This window comes from Drosophila mauritiana, chromosome 2R, assembly GCF_004382145.1.
Source record: "Drosophila mauritiana strain mau12 chromosome 2R, ASM438214v1, whole genome shotgun sequence".
NCBI classification, from domain to species: Eukaryota; Metazoa; Arthropoda; class Insecta; order Diptera; family Drosophilidae; genus Drosophila; species Drosophila mauritiana.
The window spans coordinates 20545076-20562669 of NC_046668.1; the positions used below are offsets into that span (position 1 = coordinate 20545076).

Here is a 17594-nt window from a genome sequence, read left to right on the forward strand (position 1 = left end):
GCTGGGACGCACATAAACAAACGGAAGATGAGGCCGCTCGCGTTGACAATAAATAATAATTTTTTGTTCTCCAAGTGAATCGTCATGAATTATAAACGCCAATGCGAAACTTGCTTATCGCCAGGATATGGAAAGTGGGCGCCTCCAACTCAGTTCTGGAATCCCCAGTCTGAAGTCTACTGAAAGATGAATGCTGAGACGGCTTACCGACGCCACGGCAAACACAGCGAATGCGAATTCGAATTCATTCCCATGCGGAGTTTCCGCTTCCGGTGGCAAAGCGGGGGGCGGAGGGGAAGTGGCAGAGAGCGACGTGCCAACTAAACCGCTTAAGCACTCAATTTGCGCGTGAAAAGGAACTTGACACCCACACGGCCGTGTGTGTGTGCTTGTGTGTGTCTGTGTGTGGGCGACCGCATAGGCCCAAATACGCCCCCTTCCCACCCACCAACCGCGGCACATGTCAGCACTTTGTTGTGATTTCCGTTTCCGCTGTCGCCTCATCCTCGCCACCCCATCACTCCCCATCCTACCATGTGTTCACCCTTTCGCCGCATGTGTGAGTGTGTGTTTATTGATATTGTTGTCTTCCTTGCATTCGCATTTAACGGCAGTTAACATACGTTTAACTTGCGATTGAATTATCCTTGAGCTTGCAAAGGGTAGTAATATTCCTTGTATTCAATGTATAAAATAAAACATAAAAGTTAACAAATAACATTTAATTTATGGTGTTGGGCTAATCATAGTTTCTTTAAATTAGTTGGGTAGACCTACAATTCCTTATTTGATCGTCAAACTTAAAAAATACTGTCCTCCTTAATTTAGTTTTATTTTCACTGAGCATTACAGGGTATTGAAAATTTCAAGCGAGAACATTGCCAACTCTTTTTAGTGTGTTCCTCGTAACCCTTGATAAGCGTAAATGTATTTATTTGTGACTTGCCGCCTGACGCCGCACCCCCTGTAGCATCCACACCCCTTACCGCCTCCTTTGCCGTTCGTCAAGGTTGCGTGTGTGTCAAATTAGGGTTAAATGCTTCCCCCTCCATCCACGCAGCCACCCCACCCAGCCTTCCCCTGTCTTCTTAGCTAATTTGTTGTTTTTTGCTTGGATTTTTATGCGTCGCTTTTGTTACGGAATGCTTTCCCGGCAGCTTAGGAGTTTTGAATGGAGTACGGCCCAGTGCTCTTGGCCTTAAGTAGGTCTTAAGTCTTCATTTGTCTACTCGTGCCGGGGAAATTATGCTACTCCTGCGAAGTAAGCGCTTAATATGCCGACCGCATGGAAAACCCACAATTTTCCAGTCCAATTTTTGCTGTCAATTTAAGTTGTAATTAACAGACCGAAGGCTGCTCCCGCTGCTCCCGCTTCTCCCCTCGCCCATCGCCAAACCCCCTCTCGCCAAATAGTGGCCGAAAAACCCCCAAAAAAAAGAAAAGAATATTCGGAGTCGTGGGTGAAAATTGGCATATGGCATGCAGCTCACGTGCGCTCATTACGCATTTGATAAATTTACCATAAACCGAAGGGTGAGGCGCACACCTTGAGCTAGCATTTTGGAAAAATGAAAGAAATGGAAACCCCTCGGCAAATGTCAAAATAGACAATGCACAGATTACCTGAATTACCCAGGCGCTGCAAACTCATTCACTCTCGGCACATAATTAATCAAAAAATGGAAGCTCAAGCTGTCCCGTCCGCTTTTGGGGCAGCCGAGTAACTCTGCCGGATTTGGGTCATTAAAAGCGACCCGGCCACTGGGCGTGCATAATGAGCTGGAGCTCCCGGCTGCCAAAAGGATTAAGGTCCTAAAGCTGGCCAGCATTTTTAGTGTTCCCCGGTGCCATTGTTTTCCGTCTCCTCAACCATTCACATTTTTAATTCCTTTGCTTTTTATATTTTGATTCCTTTTGGCCCGTTGTTGATGCATCTTATGCCACTTCGGCGAAAGCCGCTCTGGAAAATGAGCTTAGGAATGGAAAACAAACCGCTGCCTGGCCACCACGCCCTTTCCAATTTTCCTTTTCCCATTGTGTGTGTGCTTCTCGTTATATCTGTCGTTTTTCCGATTTTAATTCCCGTTTTTTCCGCCCGCGTTTACGCAATTAGAGTCCTTTTCCCTCCTTTTTCGGGATACTGGGCTTAACCGGGCACGGTATTTTCTTTTCTACGATGTTTTTTTTTGAGCCCAGAACCGTGACCACTTAAGTATGCTAAGCTCACAGCTTAATCTTGCTCTGGGTTTTGACCTCTTTCGATCACGTTTTGTGTTCGGTTTTAATTGTGTTTCATGCCGTTTTTGTCTCAAACATTTTCTTAAAATAAGCCACAAAGATATCTTGGATGTAAGCTCGCCGCCATTGATAAATTTCAGGCAATATGCTGTAATAAGCAGAAAAAAAGCAATTTCAGAAACTTAATTTTTCAGCGATTATGTTTGTAAATATTTTCCGAGCCACCCCAAGCCAGGAAAAACCTTTCCAGATTCTGTGTCCAATGAGCAAACCGAAAGACAAGCAAAGTCTCTTTATCATCGACAAACATCCTGTTGGGTTGGGGGTGGGTGACCCAACCCTCGCTGGTCTCAAATATGAATTTATTTTCCATACTTTTCATCTCATTTCTCTTTGTGTTGTTTTTGCCTCCTCAGATGCTTTTTTGTACTCTAAGTCCTTGTAAAGTGACCCTTTTAATTTTCCCTGCGCTGGGTATTGTTGCCACTTAATGTATCTGTATCTGTATCTGAATCCCCCAACCAGCATCTTTCCGGCATTTCATATCGTTAATATATTCATGCGCTGGTTTTTTTGCGGTTTGACACGCTTGTTCTGTTCCGATTTCCCAGATTTCATCAGATTCGGTTTTATTTTTTGGTATGATGAGGGGAAGTTTCTGCCCGATTGAATGTATTAAGGTATTTTTGCCGTTAGAAAAGTTCAATTTGCATTTAACTTTTTAAATGTATTCATTTGTGCAGAAAGTGTCTTTCTTCTGTTCGCATGAACGGAACTTTTAGAAGTTTATTTTTAATTTCATTAAAAATATGATTGCAACTTATCGTAATTGACCTTCGAGGTCCTGTCAAAACTTTATTTCTAATCAATGAACTGCGCCAAATACATAATTCAACTATTGAGCACTCTAACTAAATTAGTTGGAAAATTAGATTGTCCCTTGGAATTCTCTTCGCTCCACTAACAAGGACATGCAGCAGCTTTCGCATACCAATGCCAACTCTCCTCTTGGACAGAATCCCGAAATGGCTTCCGGTTGAGGGAGCCGAATGCCACAAGGATATCACTGGGGGCATTAAACGTTTTCTAATTAAGTGCGCCGCGACTTGCTCGCTGTCCTGTGATTTTATTATTGTCCTGGGCCAGGATAACGAGTGTTTCTTGGCCAGGACCAGCGATGCGTTTCCTTTTCGATGTGTAATACCCCGAGAAAAAAGGGTTAAAAATTGGAAATGGAAATGCCGCTGTGTCAGTTGCACGGACTTATTGGATTAGAGGCAAACTGGCGCGGTTCTGCTTGAATCTACGGCCATTGGACATTGGTTCCAGAAACAGTATACATTTAATGACGGGATTTTACACAACTTGGGATTCATTCCCATCCCTTAGAGAGCTTTGTTTCATTAAGGAAATCACGGGGCGAAAAAAATATATGAAAGACGCGATTATCGGTGTCCTTTTTTCACAAGAAGAAATCGTATTTTATTTCTGCTTTTCCGAAGTTATTGAAAATTCCGTTTTGTGTTTGTTTAATTACCAACTTTTTTCCATTGACAAATGCATTTTAATTCTTCGGCGCTTCTTTTTATATTTGCTTCTGTTTTTTAATCTGCCTATTTAATTTTGCGTAAGTTTTTCTTTGATGTTCGAAACTTTTCTTTTCCATTTCCATGCAGGGCTTTTTTCTTAGTATTTACCTAGGCCAACTTAAGCTTATTTTCTGTTTAATTAGCGTTTCGCAGGTGAATGCTTCCAATACTTGGTTGATGAAATGTATAATTCTTGGGAAAATCGAAAGAAAAAGTGAGTTGCCGCCCGCCAAAGCATGCTAACTTAATACGCAAACTCACTCCTTTCTCCTTGCTAGCCACCATCTAATTTCAGTTAAAATCAAATGCAACCAGCTGTGAAATAAACAAGAAATCACTTAATGCCAACAATTACATAAGCAATTAAGTCTCCCGCTTTTCTACTGTCCTGCCAACGAAGTCACCGCAAAACTTTAGCCGGCAAATGGGGCACACAAAATCGAAGTCGATTACGCTGGCGGAATACAAAAACAAACCCAGTCGACTACTTAACTGGCCAAATGTCGGACAAGATTTTTGGGTGCCCTCAGCCCTTAGCCCCCAGTCTTCTGCTTATGAAAACAACGATTTTGACAATTTGTTGACTTGTTTGGCATTTGCTACTTGATACGCTTACGGGCTATTCGAAAGAGGAAAACTGATAAGCTACTTGAATGCTGTAGATTTCATCCCGAATGCTGCTTAAAATATTTATAAAAATATGAAAAAGCTGCCATAAAAGAAGCGTCCTGTCCCGGCAGACTAAGCTGATATTGTCAGTCCAACTAGGCGTATGCGTGATGTGTGTGGTGCATGTGTGTGTTCGTCCTCAACTATAAGTCGAGCACTTACTTACCCCAACTCCCTCTCTCTCTCTTATTTTTTATGTGTGCCCTGGCCGATAAAGTCAACACAATGATAAATCGTCGCAAGGGTCCGGCTAGCGAATTGCATGTGTGTGTATAATCGAATTTTTATTGATACAAGCAGCTTAGGTTGAAAGGATGTGGCCCCTGGACAAATACAAAATAAGTCGATGCCCGGTCAAATAAAAAATATATACTAATACGCATTCGAATCAATTGGTTCTTATCAAGAACTTTACCCAGTGTCCAGGCAAATTACCTTATGAATATGTTTAAGGGCGAAAAACCCCCATAATTGCCCAACGATTGTAAGCTGACTTTGTGACTTTGGGGATGACTACTTGCCCCTCGACCCTTGCCCACTATGTCGAATGGACAATAAAGTGTATGTATTTCGATAGTGAATAGAACATCTCTGCTCACAACTTGGCTGTAACTCAATTAGCTCAAAGGCAGCCAGCAAGGCAGGGCAAAAATGCTTGATAATTCATTTTTCCATCAGCAACCCTTTGATTGAGCGACTTGCCTCAGAGCATCTTGATAAGATTAATCAAATTTTCATAAATTTCTGCGCCACGAAAGCGAAGTGCTTCGCAAAGTAGCGTGAAATATGCTCGGCGTGTAGAAGGGATTTAGGCGTAATTGTATAAGAAAGGCGTAAGAAGAGCTTCCAGAAACAGGGATGGGGCCTAATGAAAGCGGGCACAATCAAGTTGACAGCGCTAAGAAGTCTTTTCAATCCCCAGCCCATTTAAGCCCCATAAAGCGAGTCCTGTACCAACCCAACCCTTTCACCGTATAGTTTTCTTTTGTTGCATACTTTCAGGCAGCGCACTTAATTAGCAATCAAAAAGGTTGTGGAAAAACAGTGCATAGGAAACGAACGGCCGGGTTTTAGGGGAGACCACAAAATAAATCTTTGGGTAATACCCCCATGTATGCTCGTAGTTTTGTGTCTTTCATTGAGTATTTGCATTTAAAATTTTAAGACGTCTGAAAGCTTCTTTACCGTGGAACGCCGACTGAATTGTCAAAGTTGTGGGCAAACTTTTAGATATTTACATTTTGCAGCCCACTGTGAGCATTCGGTTTCGAATATAAAATGTAAAACTAAATTTGCACGTTGCTCGCAGCAGCAGAAGAACATGGGTTTTACCGGGAGCGGAAGCAGTTTCCTTTACCTTACCCAAACTGCTTAAGAACACTCGAAGGATGCGTTGCCAGGACACCTTCGCCCAGCTCCAGCTATTAGCTCTCGGCGGACTCTGAAAGAAATAAGGACTTAGCAATCTTGACAACTACTTTCCGGTTGACATGCAATTTCCACCGTAGATAAATTGAAGCAAGCCTCAACTCGGAAAACTGAAAACTGCTGAAAAAAGGGAGCCACTGAAATGGGTTGGCAGCGCAAATTATTTCAGCTACTGTTTCTGCTTCTGATTCTGATTCTGCCTCATCACATTTCATTGAGTTTATAATGCCATTGGAAGGGGCCCAGCAAAGCCAAACACAATTGCCATCAACGCGCGAGACACCAAACGGAAGCCCACTGGAAGCCGGTACGAAAATGCATTTTCCATCCAGACCACCAACCATCACCACTTACCCATAAAAAGCCATCCCAGAGATAGTTGTCTCGATATCGGAGCAGTAGAGTAGATGCGGCAGCAGTTTCCGTCCGAAAGCAGGAATTTACTTGACATTTTCATTAGTGCGACACAGCCACAGCCACAAAACACTTTGCCAGTCTGCCAGTCGGCAAAGGAGCAGGAATGGGAAAGGAATTGGGAGCTGAGAACTGCGATTGGAAAGCTGCAGGAACACCACTCTGATAGAGGAGGGCTCACCCGTGGCTGAGTTTTGCCTGCGGTTTCGGCCAGGAATAAAAATAGTAAGGATTGCTTTTGAAACAGCACGGAGTTGACAGCCTTGTGGCTGAGCACTCAACTTTCTAGTAAATAAAGTACGATGCCTCATACATCATATATAATAAATTATTTGGATATTGATCACTGAGCTTCAATGGCATTGAGGAAATCTTGTACGCCCATTAAGTCTTTGTTATCTTCCACTGCCAAAGATCGTTAATTACTACATCCAGGGTACAGTGGACACATGCATGGTGGCCAAGCAATTGGCAGTATCCTTTCACCAATTCAAGGCCCCATCCCACATCCTGTTGGTGAGCCCACAGATCACGCACATAAACCCCATTTGGAACGGCTTAGTTCCCGGGGGTTCGCAGTGCCAAGAATACACTGCCGGTCCACGTCGACAGTTGTCACTGAATCGAGTGGTGGCGATGGAGTGGGTTCTGGCGGGGATGGGGTGGTTTCCGAGGACGGGATGGATGGCGAGTCCGATAGAGAGCTTCTCATCTTGATTTCGCTGTGTGCTGCTGTGCTCCTTGGATCCTTCGGCCTTTTTGCTCCGTCTGCGACTGAGTCCGTGTGTCTGTGCTCGTGCCTAATGTTGTGGGAAATTGCATTAATTATTCTATTAGCAGCGTAATTCGTTCTTAATTGCATGATAAACTTTATTGCCTTTTAGGAGGATTGTGAGCATAAGTACGAGTATAAGTATATATTGCATGGCGTGTCACCCTTCTCCATGGAAGGATTCTCATTCGATGAAATGTTGCGCATAAGTAGAAATTTATTTCACCTAAGTGGGCATCTTAGTTAGAGTGTTAGACTTAAGGTTGCGGTAGCGAAAAGGAGCTCGTCCTCTGTTTGCCGGAGATAGCAACGAATTGCGTAGAATGCCCGGCTTTCCAATGGCTAACCGAACTGCTTAGCAACTTCAACCTTTTTCCCTTCAAGAAGACTGTTTACTGCGGCGACACTGATTAGCCGCGATTTTGAACAGCACTCGAGGCGATCTATCTGTCTATCGGTCGAGTTATCTAAGCGAAATCCAATTAAGCTTTATCGCCTCAAATTAATCAACGGGTAACAGTTGAACACAATAGCTAAGCAAACAGAATCGTTCTTAAGTCAATATTAATCAAATCGCAAAACCAAATGAACTTATCGATCTCGACTGGGTATAAAACAAGCGTTCGTATACGGTGTACTAGGTGTTTAGAAGCATACTGTCCACTCGATCGACCTTACCCGCTTTAAAAGATTTCCCATTCGAGATAAGCCCCCTGAAAAGTGGAGTACTCCAACTGAATTCGAATTTCGAGCGATCAAAGCGAGTGATTTGTTTTGTTTGATTTTCGATTTTCTACCTCGATTCGATTCAATTCGATTCAGCAGAGTCCACTGTTTGTTTAGGCCACGAACACGAGCCGGCTCTCAGTTTTTAACCAATATTTACCGCCCCCAGTCGCCGCCCACACAAAATGTTGCGCCCGGCCTTCAGCGCCCCACCCACAAATGATTTGGCTCTTTGCGTTTTCCAGCCCCCAGTTGCCTGCTGTGCAATTAATTTAATTATGTGGTCACATCAAACTATCCTTTGGTCAGCCGGCTCCACTGGCCCCCGCACCCGAAATGAGCTGCTTTTAGCGGAAAATGTTTGAAATGTTCTGAAATTGAGTTCAGTCCGCTCTAGAGTTTAACCACATTTCCTGCTGGACCATTGATGCAATTTGTGGAACTAGAAAATTGCGGTAAACTCTCCATGAAAGCCTCAAATGGGTTGCAGATGCAGTTTTTGGAACAACTTAAAATGGGTTCAGAGTGGTTCTAATATTAATATGGTTAAATAACGTTACCTCTCCGTGAGCTGATAATTAACTCAGTTCTTACATTTAGAGTGAACTTTTCATGGTTTCAATATATATTGTATAAATGCTCCATATCTAGCTGAATGTTGAATATGATTTTTCAAATTAAAGTGCAAGTATATCCATATAGGTAATATTTATTGTAAAACTCGTTCAAGCCTCCCCTTCTAGAGTTCCATAGATCAGAGTATATTCGCCGGCACTCCACATGTTTACTTGCGTTAATTTTGTAGACCATTTAAAAATAAACCATTACTGAAATGAGCAAATCGCGCAAGGTCCCCGGGCAGAAAGGTGGCTGGAGTTGGGTGTGGCAGGCTGCCCTTTTTTGCGGACTAGCAGACGAGACCGAGACCTCGATGGCAGGGCAAACAAAGTCAAGTGGAGACGGGCACGTGGAAAGCGGGAAGAGGAACCCGAATGACTGGCTAGGCAGCCAGGTAGTCTGGCAGATGCGGATGCAGATGCGATTGTTTGGTCAACAGGCGACTCTCGACTTTTGGCTAAGGCGAGAGGTCAATATTTGCAAGGGCGATAAGCGGCCTATCGAGTATCTAAGTATCTTTTTAATTAGGGATTTGAGCGGGCGAGCCGGGCCACAATGTCAAGCATCAAAGACAACAGGCAAACAAGGCCGATAGCAATTGCCTATCGATCTATCGATCGATAAGCAAACACACACTCGTCAAACATTGTTAGGCGGCATCCACAAAGCGGGGAAAACAATCTGCTTGCTTGTGGACACTGTGGCGACTCCATTTTGGTCTCCGATCTGCCGGTTTCATTGTCAAGCCACCAAAGTCGAGCTCCTTATCGCCGGGCGAAATTTACAAATCGATATCTTGTTCGGTGGGAGCTTTTGATGATGCCGGCCAAACGGTAACCGCAATCACTGCCACATCCGATTCCCCAGCTGCAGATACAAACACTGATACAGATACAAAGTCATCGAATTTATCTATTGACTTGAGACTTTTTTCTCCGGTATCTCGGTATCAGTTAAATCAATTAAGGCTTTCAAGTGGAAGTTTTGCCGATCGCAACACGCTTACCAGTGTCACTTGGGTTTGGGTGTGTGCAACACCACCCATAACTACCACCCATCGCCCATAAGCACCCAGCACCCACCACCCCCTCCGCTTTCAATTACCTCAAGTGGTAAATGTGGTTATTCCATTTAATCATAAGGTGCGACTGGTCCAACAAAGCTCGTACATTGTTTGGCTAATGTCTATGTCTCATACCTTTCAACTTCTTCAACTAATTGACGTGCCTTCCCCGAGCAAGGTTAGCCCTTTGAAAATGTCGGCGGGATGATAAAGAAACTGATTCAAAAATGATTACATCTTAATCGAACAGTTGGTATGTTCTATTTGGTAAATTCGGGGAATTGCTGTGTACTTCTCAAGAAAACCCAGCAGAGAAACATTTTCTCAAAAATGTCCTCTATATTACTATCGAAAGAAAATATTAGGAATGTCATATAACTTGGTTACAGAACTTAACGAAATAAGTCTATAAATATTATTGAGATAACAAAATATGAATATACGTATAGCTGCTATTTGCGCTTTTAAAGAAAAGTTGACTATAAAGGATGTTAACTATTTTTAGCAATCTATTTCAAGCGCTCTCCAAGTTCAACGTTGTACCGCGTAATCCTGTTCCTCGATTTTTCCCAGCGCTATTTCCGCTCGAGATCCCATTTTGCGGTTCAAGCAAGTAAATAGCGCGTCAAGTACATAATCGCCTATGTAAGGAGCTCATATATGTATGTACGTATCCGCCTTGGTATATAAATTGGGGGAAAAAATAAAGGAAAACCCTAAACTGGCGCAGGCGCACTTCCGCAGAATGTTGCTGAGCTCCAATGGCACCGCCAGCCGTGGATATTCCTGCTCCACCCCACTCCCACCTCCTGGCACGTCGATACTTGAGCCAGGCGAATGGCAGCACTGCAGTGGCACACACATCCTGGCGGCAGGATAATACCGAAGCTTCCCTAATCGGGCCAACTCGAATTGGTTGGCCAGCAGTCGGCAGGCAGAACGCCTGCTTCTGTAAATACTTCTGTACATAAGTTCCGCAAGGGACCGATGTCCTGGCTGTCGAGTGTATCCTTGAGTGCTCGAGTGGGTTGATAAGCCAGGCTGCTGCCAGGACCACCCAAAAAATCAGGACGCCCAAGCAGAGCGGAAATGTCAAGTTGACGCTCTCGCCGGAAGTGCTCAGTGCTCAGAGCCGAGGGCTGGGAGATAGAAAACAGGACAATGCCAACGATACCAGCGCTCTGTATCCTTCTCGGCATTACCCAGTCTCCGGGCGCTGAAAAAAGGGGCTGTGATGCGTTTAATCAACAATAAAATCAGAAATCAAAAACTTAATGAATGTCCTTTTGTCGTTACGCCGACAATGACACCGAAGGAGGTTTTGTTCGGGGCTGGGACTGTTCCCTGCCGGCCGCTGATGATTATGGCGATGATGATGATGACGGGTAGCTGCCCCACTCCGCCGTAGACCGTTACGGCATCCGTGTCCGTGCCGCAGTGTCCGCCGTGTCCGGGATGATGAGTGCGATGATGTTGATGGGGCAATGACGGCAAAGAGGGCTCTTAGCGCGGCTGATGGCTGCCACATTCCGTAATAGCGGTAACAGGGCATGGCCGGAGCTAAATGGCCCACTGACCGCCCACCGTCGCGTCCACCGACCAGTTCCACCCGGCAACTTGAGTCACTTCCCCAGTCGTTATAGCGCCACGATGTCTGCCTTGCACTGCTCGCATCCAACGTTGAAAATAATGAATTCGGCTTGGGAGTAATTTATCAGTGGCATAATTGGGAACAATATGAATACGTAAACTATATTTCTAACATTAATACTAACTTCTAAAGGAACCATAATCTCATTTATGTTCCTTTTTAAACCGTGTCAATAACATTGAATACAAATGTTTTATGCACATGGAACTAGGACATCGAAGTAGGAGTATGCTATATGGTAAAATATTGTATGATTTTCAGCAGTCCTTTTCTCAGTGCCGGAACAGGAACCAAAAAATGAAAAGTTCAAGCGCGGAAACTGTAGCTTTAATAGAATTATTGATTTTCCGCGTTCCGCGAGCAGACCTCCTGGTCCTTCCCCACCTCAAAAAACTCTCTCTCAGCATGTGTTGGTCTTATTTAAATATTTTTCAGCTCCACATATAGACGAACCGGAAGCTGGGGCTCGGTGAATGGGAGTCAATGATGAGTTGGCTAAAAGTAAATATAATTTACGTTCGAAGTATGGGCGGCCAGCCAGACACATGAATTTATTTTTGGCAGGTGGACAATTTCGCAACGCGTTCGGTGGCCAAAAAGATGTCGACGAACCGGAAATTCAAAGTGTGTGCAAAAGTCCTTAGAAATGTGTTGGAACGCATTGTTTTTGGTTAAAGTAACAAATAGCTTATATTCGAAACAATGGTCAATATAATATAGGTTTTACTTATTTCTATAAATTTCAGAGACAAATATTGCTTATCATGTTGCCTTTTCAAGTTAATACCATATCCCTTTAACGGAACCCTGGCTCAATTTCTACTTTGTAGTTGGGTTATTAACTTGACTTGTGCTGGGGAATTAATTAAGTTCTTCTATTTGGAAGCTGAAATTACAAGCCGCAAAGATGTGTATCTGTGTGGCACATAAAAGGAGGTGCGAGTGTGTGTGTGTGTGTTGGTGAGGGGGTTCGTCTAAAATACTAAGAGCAGCAAAAGATTTTGAGCCCCGAAATTTGGTAAAGCTCCGCAAATAACGTCGACGCCGAAAAAGGGAAGTTGGTCTGGAGGGGGGTGATAAAACCGCAGTCGGAGCCTCTGGGAAAAATAATATAGGAAGGCGAAAAAGAACAAGATGAAGTCTCCGGGCAAAGCGGCTGCTTAGCCAATCAGCGAGCGGCGGGGGCGGAGTCTAACCCGAACTGGTTTGCCGGCGCTTTTTATGTTGATTTCGTGTTTTTCCTCTTTTTTCGTATCTCGTTTCTTTGGCGTTTTTCGCCTTGCTCATCTCTCTTTGCTCTAATTTTTTCGATGGGTTATCTCGCTCTGGCACGATTCCATTGGAGTGACAGAGAGGGAGAGAGAGAGCGTTTGTGTGTGTTTGGTGAGAGAGCTGCCGAGGGAGAGAGCGAGCGAGAGAGCAAGCGCCAAGAGGGAGAAAGGGAGAGCTTGCGCATTCAGGAACTGGAGGAAAACCGAGGAAATCGTGGGATAAACATATCCAGATAAAGGATTTTTATATATCTGAAATTTGTGATATATAACAGTTTATCTATATTTATTGAATATTTAAAATTATTCATTTCTGTTATTAGAAACTTTAAGGAAAAATAAGAGGCAGTCTCTTTCGGTTGAGTTTTCTGAAAACGGATATGGAATCCTGTACTAATTAACAAACCCACTGTAACTCCACCCTACTTGGATCTTTTTCTCGGCGCAGTGTTTCTCCTACTAGTTCTGCTACACAGAAATACTATTTACCATATACTTGGACGCGGTTGGCTAAATCCTGCAGCCCGGACACCTAATCACATGTAATGCGCGCGCATTATCTGCGCTCTTATCTCTTGTTTTCCGGGGGAACCACCCATACCGCCCCACGGCGAAATCCACTTCGTGCCGTGAACTCACGAATCCTCAACGAAGGCCGTCGCCATTCACGGAGGTGCTAAATGCCGAGTGGGTGTAGCCCCCCGACCACCCACCGCCCACCGAGAGGAATAAGCAATGCCGATTTACTCTTTCATCCCGAATGCCCGAACCTATTGCCGCACTGCTCGCACTCGCACCGCCGTAGCTCACGCCCACGCCCACTCTACACGGTGTAGGGATATGTGGCTGTGTGTGTGCGGCATAATTCCACCCGAATTTGCAGCAAATCCATTCAGTTTCGCCACAGCGCACAAAAAATAAAAGAAAACGCGCAGCCGAATGAGCAAGTGTTTGTCGGGGGAGGGGGTTTCAGGCGGGTTGGGCGACGGCTGCGGCGACGACAAGTGCAATTGTGCGCCTGAACAGGTTTACCCACTGTTCCTGAGTGTGTGTGAGAGAAAGTCGCTCTCCGCCATGCTACTCTCTTTTCTCTCTCTGTCCCTGTGCGTGTGCTTTGTTTTGGTCACTCACTGACGCACACACGCAAAACTGTTTGTTTGCCTCGCTTACCAGAACGAAAATTTCGCAGTATTTCTACTACGCTTCGGCATAATTTCAATATTTTAACAAGACTACTGTGGGAAAGTGATAGTAAGTAAAAATTTTTATCAGTTCTAAAGAAATTTACATTTTGAAGATAATAACGTGACATATAAGGTAAATTTAAAATAGTTTGCTATTTTTAAGATTTTTTATTTGTAATTATTAGAAAAGCAACACTTGTTCCATCCATGGGAAAAAATACTCATTACAATTTGTAAAATACAAAATAAAATTTCTCAAAGTGGGTCACTTTTATAGCAAATATAAATTTATAGCATTTATATTTTAATATTTAATATTATAAATATATTCAGATCACTTATATGTGTTTTTCATCTAATCCCTTTAATTAGAGCCCCCCAATCGAAAGAGCTCAGCTAACTCATAGTTTTACTACCTTTTTAGAGCCTACTACTTTTTGTTACGTTCTCTCTCCGCACTCACACAAATACAAATACAAGTGGGAGAGCGCGCTCGTTGTCTCTTTGACTCACACCAGTGCACATGGACTGGCGGCAAATGGAGCCGCGTGAGAGGACCACGGTCGAACGGGGGGTGGGTGCTGGCTGGGGGAGGGCGAGAACGAGACCGAAGACCGTCGGCCGAAAGAGACCGAATGCCAAACACCGAGCACCGGCACACCGGCGAATGTGCGAAGGCGAAAGAATGCCGTCAGTTGTGCGACAACTTTGGCCAAGAGAGGATGTCTTGACGCGCGTCCGCTTACCAACACACTGCGATACCCTGCGAAGAGAGTCCAGAGAGCCAGATCAGTCAGTCAGGAGCAAGAGCCCAAGGACTCGGCACGCCATCTGCCGGAGAAGCCAGACAGCCAAACAGCCTGAACGACTCAATCTCAACGCTTGGCTGGATTTGCGATTGCCGCATTCGCCAAATTCGATACGCTGCCAATCCTGGTGACGCAGCGACGCGATCAGCTCCCGATTTCATGGCACTAATGATGTCGCGTCGCCCCCAACAGCAAAAACAACCACAGCCACAACAAGAGCCACTGGAGCAACTGGAAGTGCAGCATCTGGAACTAGCGTCATCGAATCCGTTCCACAAAGGAAACGCGCGTTTCACCTGAGCGTGTGTGCGGTTGCGCGCGTGTGTGTGCCTGTGTCTAATTTGCGTATCCGCGCTACTCAAAAAAGAAATAAATAGAAAAATCACATCAAATTAAATCAAATCAAATCGAATCAAGAATTACACCTTCCCCCGATCGAATTCGAAATCGAGCTCCCCTTATCGCGGTGACAAATTGCAATCAAACAAAAATCACAGCGAACCATCCAAATTGCAATTAATGCCAAAGCGCCTGCATCTGGCCATAAATAAAATACGTGAACTGCAGACTCAGTGATTAGAACTTTGAATCGCCAGCGAGATGGACTTCCAGAGCGCCATGGAAACCTTTGCCGAGGCCTGGGTGGCAGCCAATGCCGGTCAGCAGGTGAGTTGAGCCTTCAAATCTGCAGAGATAGCATCCGCATCCCGAAGATTTCGTCATACGGAGAAATTTCATCATCGCCCGCGAGATCGCTTTGCCGGCGGCACTTCCACACAGCCATTAGTCAGATCCCTGGCTTTCCCCCACTTTTACAGCCTGCCCATTGCCAAATGAATCAGTTGAGTGCAAACAAAATCGGCCAAACGACATATGGCCAAGCTGTAGTGATAAGGGCCGTGTAGATATGCGCTCGTTTCGCTATTTATGCAGATTAAGATAATCCTTATCGGCTGAGATTTTCGAGATCGGTGCTGCGATAAGCCCGCCAGCACCGCGCACCCAACTGTTTACCTTTCCCCGTTCGGTGTGCCCACTAATTGCATTGTAAAGCCGATCCCAAGCGGAAAACTGGGGCTAAGTTCCGAGTTCTGGGTTCTCCGCGAGAGCTTTTGCCAGCCAGATAAGATAATCCCGACGGTAATTTTGACAAACGCTGGTAAATTCGGCATAAGGCGATGACGAACTTAGATATCGATAAACTGGCGGTGGGGAGCGTTAGCGCCCCCACCTCATAGAGTGCATGTCGCGTCATCGTTGTGCGCCGCTCTGCTTTTTATCGGAATCGAGCGCCCCTGTCACTGATATCGCAATTAATCCAAATAAGTGCGATAAAATTGATTATGAACATGCTGGCGTGATTAGTCCAGCCCAACTCCCTCTCTGGAAAAAGTGGGGGATCACTCATACACATGTCCAGATATCTGGGTGTGTGCCTGCATGTGTGTGTGTGGTTTATTAGCAGACATAATTGATTATGTTGTGTGAGTGTAATTATTATTTATCTGGCTCTGCGGTCTGACTTCTGCCTTTGCCGCTCAACCCATTGGAATCGGTTAACCAAACGCCGAAAACGGGGGGTGACTAATCCAAGAATTTATGGATTTCATTTCCAGTCGGTTTCGAAAACGTCTCTATGTTGTATATTAAACAAATCCCAATCTCACCGCCATTGTCTTTAAGCCGAAATCATGCCACAAGAATTATTGTACTGGCCAAATCTGTGATGGCTTCGAAAACAAATAGCTTGGAGTTATTTCGTATACCCTAGCCATTGGGAATACTTACATTTTTTTAGGAGATCGATTGAGATTAGCATATTTATAGAACCTAGCATTGCTTTCAGCAATTTAAATAGATCCTCAGGGATTGCTTTTTTGCTAAGTACGTCCACGTGGCTTTGGTGTTTTTAAATTCTTTGCATGTTTCTGATAAAAGTAGTTTCCTCTAAGTTTACCACGACGAATGCGATGATGCAATAGTTTTGAAATATTTTATATCGATTAGATCAGAATCGATCTTGGCTAGAGCATTGGAAACTTCGGCTTTAGCACCATTCGCTTGCTTTTTTATTTTTTGACAGTTTTATGTGTCGACGCATATGCTTAGTGAATGGGATTAAGATAAGGCGGCGTAAGTTGCTCGGGAGTCAGATAATAAACCAGAATGGTCAGAAGGGGCATAAATAAATGTGAATTCTTTCAAAACTATGGCAAATCATATTGTGCGAGTGTGAGTCGAATTTTTTGTTGGCCTGGCCAAACTAATTATAAAGCATTTAGCTTTATTGTTGTGATAATTTCATTTCGGGGTTTTTCTAAGGGCGTAATATCGGAACCGAATGCGGGCAACAGATAATGCCGTCTCTTCACACCCGGTTAGATCACCTGGCCGCCTTTTGAGCAGCCAGATAGGCCGTCTTATAAATTATAAATGGTTCGATTTTGTCTAATCTGAAAGTGTTAGTCTGTTGTGAGGTGGGATGGGCGGGGCAGCCTTTGGAGTCAGATAATGGAATATTTATTAATTGAAATCTTCTTCGCCGCTGCTTCCTGCTCACCGTGCCCGTGATCATCGAATAGTCGTTTCATTTCCTCTGCCTCGTTTTCCCCAGCGATCTCTCGCACCAAGACTAATGGTAATCGGGGTTAATCCGGCCGCGCATCGAATCGCAGCTCCAATCAAATGCATTCTTCGCCCTTTCTTCTGGCCCTGCCCGCCTGCCCCTCTGCCGGCTTCCCCGTCTGCCTTCCCACGTTTTCGGTTTCGTTAAATTCCGGTAGTCAAATGTCCATTAAATGCCGCTCATAAATGTCCAAACTGTTTGTCATCTTTGTGGCCCTGTTGTTGTTGTCGCTGTTGTGGCCGCCGCCTCCTGACTTCTGGCTTTCTTTTCTTCCTTGGGCATGGTTTCACCACTACTACTACTACCTAGCACCTTGTTCAATTCTTCTGACGGCTTAGGCATGCTCCTCTCCCCCCGAGGAGCCCCGTACAGTTTCTCCTGATCTCTTTAGCCGCTTGGCTGCTAGTGCTACCTGATTGTAACACATTTTTAGCATTCATTCGACAGCGGGCTCTCACTCCGCTTTTGCGATCTGCTGTCAGTTGAGCGGCTTTGGGGCTTTTTACGGCCCGATTATGCGCCTTCGCTGAGTTCGC

General features: G+C 44.6%; 1 protein-coding gene across 1 annotated transcript in view; it reads left to right on the forward strand.

Moving 5' to 3' along the window:
- Window positions 1-14330: 14330 nt before the first annotated feature.
- LOC117136817 overlaps window positions 14331-17594 on the forward strand; it is a 41522-nt gene continuing 38258 nt past the window's right edge. Inside the window, exon 1 of the mRNA XM_033297886.1 lies at window positions 14331-15098. Coding sequence (XP_033153777.1) covers window positions 15033-15098 — 66 coding nt within the window. The 5' untranslated portion in view covers window positions 14331-15032. The remainder of the gene's footprint in view (window positions 15099-17594) is intronic.